Source organism: Phasianus colchicus, chromosome 1, assembly GCF_987193195.1.
Source record: "Phasianus colchicus chromosome 1, bPhaCol1.hap1.1, whole genome shotgun sequence".
Classification (NCBI taxonomy): Eukaryota; Metazoa; Chordata; class Aves; order Galliformes; family Phasianidae; genus Phasianus; species Phasianus colchicus.
The window spans coordinates 178,215,699-178,230,726 of record NC_143436.1 but is presented as its reverse complement, the minus strand read 5'-3'; the positions used below and the strand labels follow the sequence as shown (position 1 = coordinate 178,230,726).

The 15,028-nt window shown below is 38.1% G+C and overlaps 1 protein-coding gene across 6 annotated transcripts in view; it reads left to right on the top strand.

The window, feature by feature from the left end:
* The window catches only part of NUP58 (nucleoporin 58), a 39,376-nt gene that overhangs the window by 635 nt on the left and 23,713 nt on the right, over positions 1–15,028 (top strand). For 4 of the 6 annotated variants that reach the window (XR_016463361.1, XM_031615849.2, XM_090133808.1 and 1 more), the window contains exons 2-11: positions 3,398–3,537; positions 4,772–4,810; positions 6,074–6,226; positions 7,931–8,065; positions 8,766–8,876; positions 11,479–11,503; positions 11,917–11,982; positions 12,718–12,892; positions 14,170–14,249; positions 14,557–14,675. Coding sequence is in view for 5 of the 6 variants with exons in the window: in XM_031615849.2 (XP_031471709.1) it covers positions 3,398–3,537; positions 4,772–4,810; positions 6,074–6,226; positions 7,931–8,065; positions 8,766–8,876; positions 11,479–11,503; positions 11,917–11,982; positions 12,718–12,892; positions 14,170–14,249; positions 14,557–14,675 (1,043 nt within the window). In the remaining variant the exon portion in view is untranslated. The remainder of the gene's footprint in view (positions 1–3,397; positions 3,538–4,771; positions 4,811–6,073; positions 6,227–7,930; positions 8,066–8,765; positions 8,877–11,478; positions 11,504–11,916; positions 11,983–12,717; positions 12,893–14,169; positions 14,250–14,556; positions 14,676–15,028) is intronic. The other 2 variants (XM_090133809.1, XM_031615848.2) reach the window with 1 other exon arrangement.

The window sequence follows — 15,028 nt, the reverse complement described above, 5'->3', positions numbered from 1 at the left end:
GCCCGCGTGGGCCTCGGGGTGGGCGGGCGGGCGTGCGGGCAGTCAGGCAGCCCCGCGCCTGGGTCTCCCGGCGTTTTTCCGGCCGCCTGCGCGGCGCCGCGTGCTGCGGCCCTTGGGCGCGGGGCTCCGTCCGGCCCTGTGCCCGCTGCGTGCGGGGAAACGGGGCGCCGCTGCTGTGCGCTGAGCCGCGTGGGGCTCTATGAGTAATAACTGAGTGAGGGGTTGGCTTTTCTTTTCCGCGAACGTGCCTGCAGACGTGTTAGTGCGTACCGTTTTTTCTCATCTCCTTGTGCTGTGCTTCTGCTGAAGTTTAGGATTGTTAAGTGGAGCTTTGGAGATTTCTCAGTGTTTTGGAGCTCTTCCCAAATCTGATTGTGCCAAAATAGTTGCTGTACTATAAGTGGGCTACTCAGGACGTTGATCTGGAATGGGTATGTTTCAGAACGCCTGCCCCGAAGCATTGGCAGCAGGAAGGGGATGGGGGATCTTCATAGGATCCTTTGAGTTCGATCACCTTTAAGGCTCCATTATCCGAAAGCGTCTTCTGGAGGTTGGTGGCACTGCCTGTGGGAAGGGGGTTGGATCTTGATGATTCTTGGGGTCCTGTCCAACCCAAAGCATGCTGTGATTCTGGGTTTAAAGGGCATTATTGCTGTTTGGAACCACTTATGGGAGGGGCAAGGCTTCAGAGTCTCCTCTGATACCTTAATTGTCCCGTCCTCACATGATGTATTTGTGCGTATTCTTTCCACTACAGTAAAGCTTCTGTTGGCTTTGTAAAAAATTTTTCCGAGTTCCTTTTGTCCCATACCTGTTTAATACTGAATTCCTATGAAATTCAGTAAAGTGAAACAGTTCCATATTTTTTTTAATTCCAAACCATTATTTTAAATCTACTGTCATAATTGAGAACTTCTTTTGTTTGGTTGATGCAGTTAGTACAAATTTCCTGTAGCACTTAAATGCTTTTATAGGTGTTTATTTTTTTTGCTATTCTAGCTGGCTTTTTTTATCTGTTTTTTTTTTTTTTAAAAAAAAAGTAAGTATATAACAGATGCTAATTAATAGCAAAGATGTACTTGGCATTTTTATTCATAACTTTATTTCTACAAGTAGGCTGAGTCTTTAGGGCTATTGGTCAGGGAGCATCACAGAAGCAGAAGCCTTTTCACTGTTGGGTGGTTAGTGAAAGAATCTTGAGCATCTCTGTGGGGTGGTTTACTTGAAAATGTGTTTAAGACTTAAAGAAGCTGATTCTCTTCTCTGCAGGGCTGAAGGCAATATTGCCAGGTGCGAGGGGAAAGGGGACTTTATTCTGTTGTCTAATCATAGGTTATTACTGATCACAGTGATCAGTCACACTATATTCTTGTGTCTTAAGGAGTATGGTATGGCAGCCTATGTAATTCCTGTGTTAAATCTCTAGTAGTTCCAATAGTTCGTTTATCAGTGTACTCCATATCCAACTTTAGCCAGAGAGAGAGTCAAAGCTAAACAAAGTTGAAAAGGAGCTTCAAGATCCCCATTGTTTACTCTTTCCTTTTGCTTACTTACAAGTGTGCCCTGGGCAGCCTGATGTAGTGGATGACAATCCTGCCTATGCCAGGGGATGGAGCTGGATGGACTGTAAGGTCCCTTCCAGTCTAAGCCATTTGTTCTAGCTCCAAAGTCAGAGTTTTCCTTTGGAGCCACCGTGCTAAAGTGATGCCTTCCATCTGTGGGCAGGTAGTAAATAATCCCGGTGGTCCATGCTTTCCTATGCTGCTATTGGTTTGCGTCTATGTTTTGGCTTAGTTAAACTTTGATTATTTTAAAATTTCTCTGTATGTTTGGTTTTCGTTTTCTCCATAATGCTGAGCTGCATCAGTTGCGCCTTAGCTTTCTTCTGCTAGAATTCCAGGACTAGGAAAAAAATCATAGAAAAATCATCCTTTTCTGTAGTGGGAAAAGATGAGAAACAAGCTCTCAGCAAGTGAGAGAAGCACCATATTGTATATTCAGGTTGATAAACAATTAGAATGTACTGCTACAGTTTGGCATCTTGAAATTCTGAGAGTAAAAAAAAAAAAACTGAAAGCTTTGAAGCTGGACAATTATTTGGCTTTTGTCTTAACTTCTTGGCCTCTGTTTCCTGAGCTACTTACTTTTAAGGATGACTCGCGCTTAGATCTGATCCTGTTAAGTGATGCAAGTTCAAGATGTGTAGGTATTTCCAGGACTTCAAGTGTAGAAACCTGTGTCAACCTTCTTAAGGATAAACTCTTGTAATTAATTGGTTGGGCACAGGAGCTGTGCTTGTACCAAAAGAGAGGAGGTGAGGGAATAAAGAGAGGATATTAAAATCTGAAACTTAAAACAATCTGTAAAGACTGTTACGTTGAAGTCTAAACTGTGCTTTATTTCATTGCTACTGTTGTACTCTATGCCACATGTCTCAGTTGAAGGAAACTTGCGTAGTTTATTAAGAGGTCTGCCTGTGGGAGCTGAAAGTTACTGTAAAGAAATCATTTACGTTGCTTTTCATCAGTTAAGAACCAGAATTTTGTAATCTTAAGATTTATGTGGCTGCTAGTACCTGTCATCTCACAGGTTAGAGATAATCATGACTGTGTTCCCCATATATTCTGTGCAGTAACTTAATGCATTCTGTGCACAGTGTAAGGTTTGTCCTGTGTTTGCCATTAGATCTCTACAGTGTGTAGCTACCCAAAAGAAATAAATGTTTTCCTTTTGATTGCTAGATTCTGAGTCTCTCCTTTCTTTCCTGTATCTTCCCAGTGAAAGTAGCTCTGGGAGTTAATTTCTTTAATTGGATTGCACAATATACTTTTAGAAAAGAAAATATTTGAAATGTAGGTATGGCTCATCTGTGATTTGCATTTATGGGCTACAATAGCAGTTTTGTTCCTGTTTCTTGCTAAGGCAGGACAAAGTTGTGCTGTTGGTGTGATGTGTCTGTATGCTTGCTGCTTCAGAATGAAGTAGTGCGGGTTGAGGTTTCTGGCTAGACATATCTAAGAGTACTTTCAGTGTGCTTTGTAAAGATGTTCCTATAGGTTTGTCATCTGTGCTCCAGCAATAGCACTTGATCCTCTGTTCCTGTAGTTCAGGGGAAATCATTGGGCAACTGACAGAGAAGTGCAAGTTTTTGGCTGTTCTAGCCAGATGTATCAGTTCAGCAAAGTATTCAGCAGGTGCTGGACTCTGAGTCACAGCAGCTGTGGCTTCCAGGTAGCTGTACTGGTGAGGAAGATGGATTTCTCTTTGTTGGAGTAAGCTCTAACTGTCCTGGTCAGCTGTGTTCTGTTAACTCACAGAGGTGAAGTGTGGGAAACAGAAATGAGGGGGTTTGGATTTTTTCCTTTTAAGAAATATTAACAGTCTTATTTTGTAATAGCTCTACAGGAGGACTTAATTTTGGAACTCTGGGTTCTTCCACTGCTACAGCAACTACATCAGCTCCTTCAGTGGGATTTGGGAGCGGACTTTTTGGATCAAAACCAGCCACTGGCTTTACACTGGGAGGCACCAGTACAGGTAGGAAAAACACTTGTACAGCAGGTGTGTGAAGCAGTGGTGAAGGAATGTACCATATGCACACAAAAACAGGGTTGTCATAATGTTTTTTTGTAGTAACTCAGATCTGTAGCTCAGAATATTGTGTCACATTGTTAATAAATAAAATTGAAAAACAATTTAATTGAACTGTGAAATAAGTTAGTGAGAAGCATGCAGTACCAATGATGCAGAAACATAAATGCAGCTACTAGAAAGCTGTAACTAGGCATATGTATAACTTGTGCCATCATTTGAATCCTGGTTATTATTGTGTGTATATATTTTGCAGTTTACCTCCTATTCCAAGAGATTCAAAACAGTGATTTGAGATTGAGATGTATTTTGATCTGAAAAATACTTAAATCGGCATGAAATTATTAGTGTTGATGGTCTTGCAATAGTGAGTTTATTTGTATTGCCAACCTTAATGAAAATAATAAATTGACTTTTTTTTGGGTCCATACTTAAGTCTATAGTCCTCTAAAAATTGGTGTATGAAGTAATGAACCCTTTCAGTCTTGTGTTGTTTTTCAGTAATTATGCACGAAGAGGAATTTTATTTGGCCTCAATATATTTGGAGAACACCTTTTTCTTTATCTGTATGAATAAATGGATTGGTTCTTAGAGATTCCACTGTTAGAAATGAATTCATCAGTAGACCAAAAACCTGTCTTGCTCTGCTGGGACCATTTCTGTCATGGCTCTTTACGTCATTTCTTTGATATTCTAGTTGTTTAAAGTCTGAAATTGCATAGCTCTGTGTTCTCCACCCCAAATATCCACTGGGGCAGTCGTCCTAAGCTAAGACACAGCATTTCACAGAAACCTTGTAATCCTTTTCATTGTATTATAAATAAATTATAAATCCATTTTATGTACTGTCAGATGGCTGAAAAAAATACTTGATAGAATTGTCAGTCTTCATATTTTAGTGTGCCTTCAATTATTTGAAATTTAGTATTGATATGTTACATCAGCTTCACTGTTAATGGATTCTTGTAAGAAGAAATTACTTGTTTTAAAGGTTTTATACTTAGATTTGTGTAGCTGGGAATTACAAATGGTGATTTTGATGTGGCAGTTACTTCGCTTTCAAGATGTTACATAATGTAACATATGTAGTGAAACAAAACCAGAATAAATATTTATGATTGTTAGTAGCATAACTGCTTTGTGGTCCCCACTGTTCTTACTCTCTTTTTCTTCTTGAAGCAGGAACAGCAACAACTATTGCTCCAGCACTGACTCTGGGTAAGGACCTCATTTGGATGTTAATAATGTACAGGCAGAGAAAAAAGGCTGTTTAGTTCTTGTAATGTAAAAGGTTAACATTTGTGCAAGCTTTTTGCTCACTGTTAATTGCAGTCTGCAGTGTTAAGGCAGTGAGCCAGAGTGGAGCTAAAGGGCTATTCCATTCCTGTACAGCAGTAGAAGTAGTCACAGTGGGAAGTTAGACCTGTGTTTAAATCCCCTGATGAGTTCCATCCTTCAGCAGAGAAGTGGAATCTGTTAGCAAAGAATTCTTAGGACAGAATTTCTTTTTGTTGTGAACTTTGAGAGAACAGATCTGTTTGCTAATTCCCTCTAGTAGAAGGGTAAAGAGGTTTGAACTGGGAAAGGGTATTAGGAATATGTTTCTCTGATGTATATGTAATAACTTTTACAGCCATCATTAGAATTACAGGAATATGTAGGTGGTTTTTATTGTTACTGAAACACCAGCAACTGAGCTTGATGTAATTAGAAGCGTTTGGGTCAGGGTGGTGGTGGTAGTAGTGCTGCAGGACAGACTGGTGTCCCGGAGCTTTGGAAGCTGTGCTAATTGGGAGAAAGTGGTATTGAAGAAGTAAATGAAGTGGATGGGAGAAGAGAGGAGCAGCTAACCCAGAATGTGTGTAATCATATGTTGCAGTACTGTGCATGTGAATAGTAATTCTTTTCTGTGGTTGAATGAAATGTCATTGAAAACGGATACGCAGCACTTACTGAGAATGGTGTTTTTCTTATGCTTGTTATTGTGATGTTCTAGAACAGAAGGCATATTCTTACTGTGAAATTGGCAGGAAGTAGAAGCTTTGTTTAACTTTGCGAGTGTTCAAAAGCGAAGTTGGAGGGAGTAACATCTCAACGCATTTTTCTTCTTTACATGTTGAAAGGGTACCTGTTCTCATGCTGATATGCACGTCCAGTGGAGAATTTAGTCTGTATTTTGGACACTATAGTTCCATCTACCAATATTTTTTTTTTTTCAGCCAGATCTGTTTGGTAGAAGTTATTCTACACTTTTAAATTACCTCTTGATATAATCTATACTCATAGATTGTTTGAAATTCTGGAGGAAACATACTTTTGAAATGTATCTTAAGATGCTATGGAAATATTTTATTGGCTTCAAGTGATCCCACGTGCAGTGATGCTAGTGGCAGTTAAACAGGCATAGCTTAGGAGATAGGATTAAGTACTCATTCTCAAACAATATCCACAAATGATAATTATTTTTGGGATTTCTTTTAGGCACACCTGCCACCACATCAGCAGCTACCACAGGCTTTAGTTTAGGCTTCAACAAACCTGCAGGTTCAGCCACACCGTTTGCTTTATCTATTACTTCTACCTCAGCAAGTGGCCTGTCACTATCTTCTGCTCTTACATCAACTCCTGCAGCAGGTAGGAAAATGTTTTGTTTGGTTTTTACAGTGTAACTTTATTCTAAAACAGTGCTATGTTCTATTTTATTCTAGTATTTACATGGTTTTTGTGGTATTTCAGTGAGAAACCTCATTGGGTTTTACTAGCTCTAAATTTGAGGAGCCTAATGCAGGCAATGTTTTTATTTATTTAGAGCACAGTATGGCCTGTAATTTAGGCAGCCTGTAATCCAAGTCATTAGGAGGGTAGCAACAGCTGATTTGTCATGTTCTATAGCTGAAAAATATCTACCTGTTGTAGGCAGCATGAAATAGTTAACTAAAAGTGTGAATGAGATTTTTTCCTGTGTAGTTCTTACTGTCCAACACTTTCCATCATGCTACAGCTCACCTAAACTGCATCATACATGATGATAATTAAGACCAGAGGATTTTTTTAACCCCTGGAGCCTACATTTAAACGCAATTTTGTGTCTTCTGTGCTCTGTCACTTTATGCCAATGGTCCTTCTCTGATTCTGCCCTTTTCTGCCAAAGTAGAGACACTTAATTCCAGAAGACTCTAACAATGAGATGTTTGTCATTTTTTTTAAATCTGACTCATGTGACTCATAGAATGGTCTGAGTTGGTAGGGACCTTTAAGGTCATTTAGTTCCAACTCCCCTGCCTTAGGAAGGGACACCTCCCACTAGACCAGGTTGTTCAAAGCCCCATTCAGCCTGGCCTTGAATGCCTCCATAGAGGGAGCACTATTTCTGGCAGCTCTCTGGGCAACCTGTTCCAGTGTCTCATCACCCTCACAGTGAAGAATTTCTTCCAATATCTAGTCTAAATCTGCCTTCTTCCACTTTAAAACCACTTCCCCTCATCCTGTCTCTGCATGCCCTTATAAAAGTCCCTTCCAGCTTTCCTGTAGGCCCATTCAAGTACTGGAAGGTCTCTGTAAGGTGTCTTCAGAACCTTCCCTTCTCCAGGCTGAACAACCCCAGCTCTCTCAGCCTGTCCTTGTAAGGGAAGTGCTCCAGCCCTTTGATCACCTTCATGGCCCTCCCCTGGAACTGCTCCAACAGCTTCATATCACTGTGTTGGAGGCTCCAGTACAGGACACAGTACTCCAGGTGGAGTCTCAGGAGAACAGAGAGGCAGAACTGCCTTTTTTCATCCTGCTGGTCACACTTCTCTTGCTGCAACCCAGGATACAGTTGACCTTCTGGGCTGCAAGCACACATTGCTGACTCATGTTTAATCTCTCATCATTTGACACCCCCAAATCCTCCTGAGGGCTGCTCTCAAGCCATTCTCCACTCAACCTGTATCTGTGCTTGGGATTGCCCTGACCCAGATGCAGCACCTTGCACTTGGAAGTGCTTTAATGTTTAACACGGACATTTTGGCATTTAAAAAGTCAGTAGTAGTTGTTAGATCCATTATGCTGTAAAATCAGTGTAAAGTTCTAGACTATGTAGCATTCTGGGTAGCTCTCGAATTTTGCTACAGTTGCAAATAAACGAATGAAGTGTACAATATTGTGAAACAAAGTCACATATGATTTGAAAGTCTCTAGTAGATTTGTTCTGGAAGTTGCAGAGAAAAAAACAATAGCTGAGTTTATTATTGAGTTACTACAAGGATTATTTCTTTATTTCAGACTTTCTGTAGGTGAATTTGAATGCAGTGCCTACATAAAGCTTGTTTTTATTGTTGGGGTTTTTTTCCTCTGCAGGCACTACTGGCTTTACCTTAAATTTAGGTGGAACAACTGCACCAACTACGACTGCTTCCACAGGCCTGTCCTTGGGAGGGACCCTAGCGGGTTTAGGAGGTTCACTCTTCCAGAATACAAGCACAGCAGCAACAGGTGGAAGTTGATTTGTTTTTTTCCTTTTCCTGCCTCAGAATTTTGAGATTGTGTAGTTGTATTACATTATGATCAAAGATTTACTTTATATAAAATCTTAACACCAGGAAAGTCATTTTTAAGCATCACTGTTTGAAACTGTTGCTATTCGTAGAAAATAATCTGAAGTCATTAGCTTCTTCCTAATGTTTAAATTTGTTTTTTTTTTTTTAATAAAAATACAAGAAAAATCTTTGTAGTAATTGACTCGAGGAAGCTGACTGTAAATGAGAAGGTGGTGTTGTCTTAATATCTCATTCAGCTATGGAGAAATTGATTGCTCCTTACATTGGTGGCTTTTAGTCTGAATAAACCTTTGAATTAGTATTGTCCCTTCAGTTATTTACTGACTTCCTGTCTTCGAGTTCTAGAAGAAAAATTAATATCTTGTAGTGTTGGGAACATGCTGCTCTTAAGCAGAATGAAACAAAGGTGTTGACAATCCTGATGTTACCGATCTATTTCACAGATATTGTGAGGAAATTACATTAAAAACCATGTATAGTTGTATGAAATTTGATAAAATCTGTTTTTCTTTGTGCTTTTTAATCCAAATGCAGCAAATGAACTCCAAAATTGCAAGCAAGGTAGTCTGGGGTTTTAGTTTAAAGTAAACTACTAGCATTTTAAATACAGCAATTCTGTTTGTGTTTCTTAATAGGACTTGGGCAGAATGCTTTGAGCTTGACTCTGGGGACAACTGCAGCTCCTTCAAGTACTGCTAATGAAGGTCTTGGTGGCATTGATTTTAGTAGTTCTTCAGATAAAAAGAGTAAGTTTGTTTTTAAGATATTTAAAACTGATAACATATGCAGTAATTTGTTGACTTTGTTATCTGAGTGCAACAGTCTGAGTACAGCAGAGACACTTTCACTGTTAGAAATGCTGCCTTCCTGGAATAAAAGACATAGGGCTGTTTATTGAAAAGTCATGGCAGACTTCCTAACAGTTGTGCCAGCTGGCCACTAGATGGGGGAACAGTGCAGTGTCTAAGAAATGCATTGTAAATACAAAAAGTGCTCATTGGGAAACACTTCTTTCTCCAACAGTAGCAGTTCTTAAACTTGTGGAGTGGAAATGGCTTATTTTTTTTCTCCCTCTCTCCTCCTCTTCAAAACCTACGGAATAAAAATGTCCTGTTGTTCACCTGTTATTCTTCAATGCCGTATTTCTAGTACTGGGGATCTGTTACCTTCCATTAGGTTGTTGATATTAGTTATTAAACCTAAATCTGAGGTAGCTCCGAAGTACTTAAATAAGGGAATATTGAGGATTGACAGGTGGTTGTTGACTTACTTGCCTTGATTTTATACATATAAAGCATCTAAAGTTGATTACAAAATGCCTATTTTCTCTGGGAATCAAAACCGTAAATTTAATATCTTTATTTCATTAAAGAGCCAAATGTAAAATTTCTGAAATCGGGTATTCTGAAAACTAATAGAAGCTTCATGAAACCATCTTTACAAAGGAGTGTGAGTTGTGGAGACACAGATCCTCGTGCTTGCATATTGGCTGTCTAAACTACTGCTCAGCATGATGTTGACTTTTTTTTTTTACTTTATTACTGAAAGTGATGAAAAAGCTCTAATTCTTAGGTTCTCATGGGATTTCCATTACTGTGATATTAGGATTGCACAACTCTTCCATAATGTACAAGTATCTTAAAATATGACCTACAGAACCACAGACTACTTCAGCATTGTTTTGCTCAGTTTTTTGGGTGTAATCCCCAAGGAGCTGATTACCCAACTTCCTGTTGTGTACTGAATCTTGGTTGGTGTTTGTGGCTGTTGCTGTCAGAATGATGAGCAAAGAGATTTCTAAGCTTAGCAGTAGAAAATGCTGAAGGGAACTGCTTGAATTTTCACTTAGAAAAATTCAGAATTTAATTTAGAAATTCTTGTAAGAGGTAGTATTGACCTAAGCAGCCTTGACAAATGTTTCTATTTCTGCAGTACTGCTTATTTCTTGATGGTACAATTGCTTGTAGGACTACATGAGAAACTGTGATAAATAAGGTTTGAGAGCGTTGGTTTTATGGCTTTAACCTTTTTTCCTTCCTGAAGAAAAAGGAAGAGATGTGGCTACTAAAAAGAAGTGCTTGTGAGATGGGCACCTTTATACTGTCTACTGTCTTCTGGAATTTGCTACAGTATGTTTTTCGACTCGAGACCGAGGAGTGGCTGCCTAGTATTTCTTTACAGATGGCTACTGGGAGCTGCTCTTGTACATTAGTTTTTCTTGTATGTGATCAAAAAAAAAAGAGCATATGGTCAGATAAGTAGTTAGGTATGATTTCAAATATGTCCTTCACTTTGTAGGTACTGTTCAGACGAAGTTCAGCTAGAAAAATTAGTGACTAAGAACACAGATTAAACTTGCTTTACTATCTAGGCTGTCAGCTGAGAAAGGAGTCTGAATTCTGGTATTTGCTTGGGTCATCTTTTTTTTTCTTCCCAGTTTTGTGCAGCTTCTCTTTGGTTGTTGGTTTTGTTTAGGTTGAGTGGAGGAGGAATGGGATATTGGTTGATTCTTGTTTGTTCATTTTGCAGAAGGTATAGGGAATGGTTATGAGACTCTGGATTCTAGTACTGGGTGACAGAGTGCAGATAGTCTAAGCAATTACTTTTCAAACAAGTGGCTTCTGCTGGCAGGAGCACTGGCTTGTGCAGCTTGAGTTTTGGTATTCACATGACCTTCATGGCTGCCTTCTAGCTTGATGGTGCTGTGAGAATTTGAATGGCAACCGGTTGAAGGAGTGTCCTAGTTCTTAGTTGAGCAACCTTTCTAGCAAACTGCTCTGGTATGAGATGCAACTTTTGCCCGTGGCTGTGACTAGAAGTAGTCATGGCTTGCCTGTTCGTGTGATACTGCTTTCAGCCTTTTGTGTAGTTCAAGAGAAGCGTTTGGCATCTTGGTTAATTTTCTCATCTAGATGTGCAGATGTGTAGTTTGAAGTCTATAAATGGTAGATAAGCAGTGACACCTTTAGTTCTGTAAAATCACATTTATTCCTGAACAATGTGCAATAGTAGAACTCTTAAGAAAATCCAGCAAGCTTAAGCAGGGATGGATTTCTTATGTAATTGCAATAGCAATTCCCTTCATGGATTTGAAGGGACTTGTATAGTGACACAAGATGTTCTATGTTAATTTTTGTGCCAAAAGATTAGTACCTGAATGAGTGAATCATTGTTCTTGAAAAGAGACTTATCTCTGAAGGAGAATAAATTAAAACCTTCTTCTCTATATTCTGTATCATATCAAGAGAAATCAATCAGATTGCAGTAATCATTTATTAATGGAAAATCTTATTAAAATTTTTGTCAATTCTTCTAAATTTTTTCTCATCTACCATTTTTATTTTCTAGGTGACAAAACGGGAACAAGACCAGAGTAAGTATTCAGATTCTTTGCATTTAGTATCTTAAGCTTAGCTGTTTTCTGGTATGCTACCTTTTCTACTACTTTCGTCTTTGAAAAGGCTTAAATGTAAATAACCAGTTCTTGCAATATGGGTCACTTAATAATGGTTGTTCATCCTTTTAAAACATTGCATTTGAGCAAATTGCATTACCTGTGGCTCATCTGCTATAAACTGGGCATGTAGCCTGAAAAATGGTTTCTGTAAACTGTGTGCAGTATTTACACCATGGTTAGATACTCTTATAGTCTCTGGATATTAATTAATTCAAATCATTCCTAGATTGAGTGATTGGCCACTTGAAAGTTTTCATGGTACTTAATAATCATGTAGAAATGCTTGGCAGTAGTGAAGCACCGTTTAAACATGCATTTTTTTCTCGTAGAGACAGCAAAGCACTAAAGGATGAAAATCTACCTCCAGTAATCTGTCAAGATGTAGAAAATCTACAGTAAGTAGTGTTTTATATTTGTGACAGTGGTGTTGCTAAGTACTGTATTCTGTTAACACTGTAACAACAGTGTAGAAAGCAGTAGAGAAAAAAACAAAGACTGTGCAGGATGACTTATTAGCCTGAGGCTGGCAGGAGATTAATGATGGGAGCAGAGTAGGTGAATAATTCTAGTAGCTGATGTCCCAGGCTATCTTTTGCCACTTCAGTTTTTAGTCCTGTTTCCACAAACAGGCATGTCCAAGATATAAACTTCTAGAAGCTGATCCAGCCCTCCCTGGGAACGTTAAGCTTCTTGTGTATATGTAGTAAGTATCAAATTCTGTTTGCATGTACACTATGGATCTTGCATAGAGTGAAGAGAACTACAAGCTAGCCTTAATTCTGGCAGGAAAGAGGCAAGTTATACAGCCTCTGACTAGACTATGTTTTAGAGTATTTGTGAGTTCAATGTAGTGATTATTTTATATAGGTTTTATGTATATGTAAATCTGTAGTTTAGCTATCAGGTTGCAGTGTAAAATGTTTATACAATTACTATTAAAGTCTGCTGATTTACAGTGTTAGCATATTAAGAGTTAATGCAACTCTGCATTTTACTATTCAGTATTTGGTTTGGGGGAAAATAACTTCATTACTATTTGAATAATGCAACTAAAGTAAACACTTGGGTACTTTAGGTTGAATACATTGTTTTCTTTCCTACCACCCCCTTTTTTTTTTTCCTTTCTCTAGGAAATTTGTGAAAGAACAAAAACAAGTTCAGGAAGAAATTAGTAGAATGTCATCTAAAGCAATGCTTAAAGTACAGGAAGATATTAAAGCTCTGAAACAGCTGCTGTCTGTAGTTGCCAGTGGATTACAAAGAAACACTCTTAATATTGACAAGCTGAAAATGGAAACTGCGCAGGTATCGAATACGTTTTCTTAAGTAGAGCTTGAATGTTCATTGTTTCCTGTAGGATTTATACCCTTTTCTATCAGTCAAGTTAAGGCGTTGAAACTCCAAACTGAAGGAGTTGTAAACAAAGTGAAAAGTTGAATGCCTTCTGATCTTCTTGAAATTACTGGAGGCGACTGACTGAAATCTGTGATGCCAGTATTTTCAGATAAGTGTAACAGCAAGGAGAGCTTTATTCAGGAAAGCACTCCACTTACGTAGGCAACAGAAGGGAATATGCACCCACTCTAGTTTGATTTCAGTTGCATATTCAACTGCTAGTGAAGGTTTTTTTGCAGTTACATACTGAACTCTAGGAGCAATGGAGATGCAAGTATGTTTTCTTCTTATCACTTAAAAAATAAATTAAAAATATTAGGGACCAAAGTGTCTAGTTATGTCTAGTATTTATTTAATGAAGAAGGTAATATAAAGACTGGTGGATAGAGTTAACTGTCTAACTAGCATGAGCTCAAGTTTTGATTCAAGTGCTTTTGAAATTAAGCTCTGTATCGTTCTTTCTTTCATCTGGCTTGTCCTGACTGCTTGCTTTGTTTATAAGTGTATTTTATTCTAAAATGAAAATGTGCTCCGAAATTTTGAAAGGAAATACTCTGTGGTTGTGGTTTGGTAATTATTTGCTGTGAAAATGAAGAACTTGTTAGTAATACTCTCTTATTTCCTTATGATGAATAATAGAACCAGACACTGAGAAATGATTAATGATAGTACTATTAGAAAGTATTAAACAGAACGTCTAGTCTAATCATCATGCTTAAAAAGATCTTTTCCAGGAAAAGAAGCAGTATCACACTACTAAGCGTTTTTTAAAGGCAAAACAACCCTTTTTGTTATTTCTTTTAGGCATGTTACTTTCTTGCATTTGACTGTTTCTTTTTTTCCCTTGGTCTTTACTTCCGATAGCCTGTTACAGAATGCAAGCTTTACCTGTGACAGTCTCTGCCCATAGCAGGAGGGTTGGACTAGGTGATATTTACAGGACTAGATGATCAGCAAGCTTTTAGGGTGCACTGCTGCCTGTTTCTTGTCTAAACGTATTTTGATGTTTGCAGTTCAACCTCATGTCAATCTGTTCTCTGAAGAATTTCTGGTCAGATTCTATCGTAGTTCGAACTTATAAAATGTTTTCTTCCCATATTTGTGGATTAACTGCAGAATTGTAGTTATTTTCTTTTTGAAGACTTAATTCAGGACCTTACGTTTTATTGATTTCCTCATTTATTTAGGAGCTAAAGAATGCAGAAATAGCATTGAGAACACAGAAAACTCCTCCTGGTCTCCAGCATGAAAATACAGCCCCGGCAGAGTGAGTTACTGTTGCTTATAAAAAAGAAAAAAAAAAAAAAGGCAATAATGTAACTTCCTAAGTTGACAAATATACATATTTTTTTTTCTTCTTGTAATGTCTGTACTGAATGCTTCACAGTATCAGTGCTTATCTCAGACATGAGAAATGCAGTCTTTGCTAGTAGAAGAACCTCAAGAATGTCATTAAAACATACCTGCTGCAAGTAATGAATATAGGCAGCTAATGTGGTGGTGTGTTCTTTGTTTTCAAATGGTGGCAAATCAATGAAATCATATGATTAAACTTCACTGTTTTACTCACCTAGCTACTTCAGAATCTTGGTAGAGCAGTTTGAAGTACAACTGCGGCAGTATAGGCAACAAATAGAAGAACTGGAAAATCATCTTGCTACTCAAGCAAATAATTCACATATAACTCCACAAGGTAAATGTTTCTACTTAAGTGTTTCATGCACAAAAAATATTACAATAAGCTTAATAATGAAAAACTAAAATTAACAGTAACTAATCTCCTCATTTAATGTACAGAAACAAATGTTCAGGTAAATTCTGTGGTTTGGAATGTAACCTTGAATTTGTAAAGTCTTTGTAAAATGAATTTGTTTCCTGAGGTGCAGTTTGTGTGCTTGGTTTGTATCATTTGGAAACTTTAGAAAGTGTCTGGGAAAACAAATCACAACTTCTGTCCATCTGAAATTTAAGAAGTAAAGACATTATATTCTTACACTCATGTTCTGTCTGACTTTTGCTCTTTCATGAGAGTAGTTTGAGTCTTTC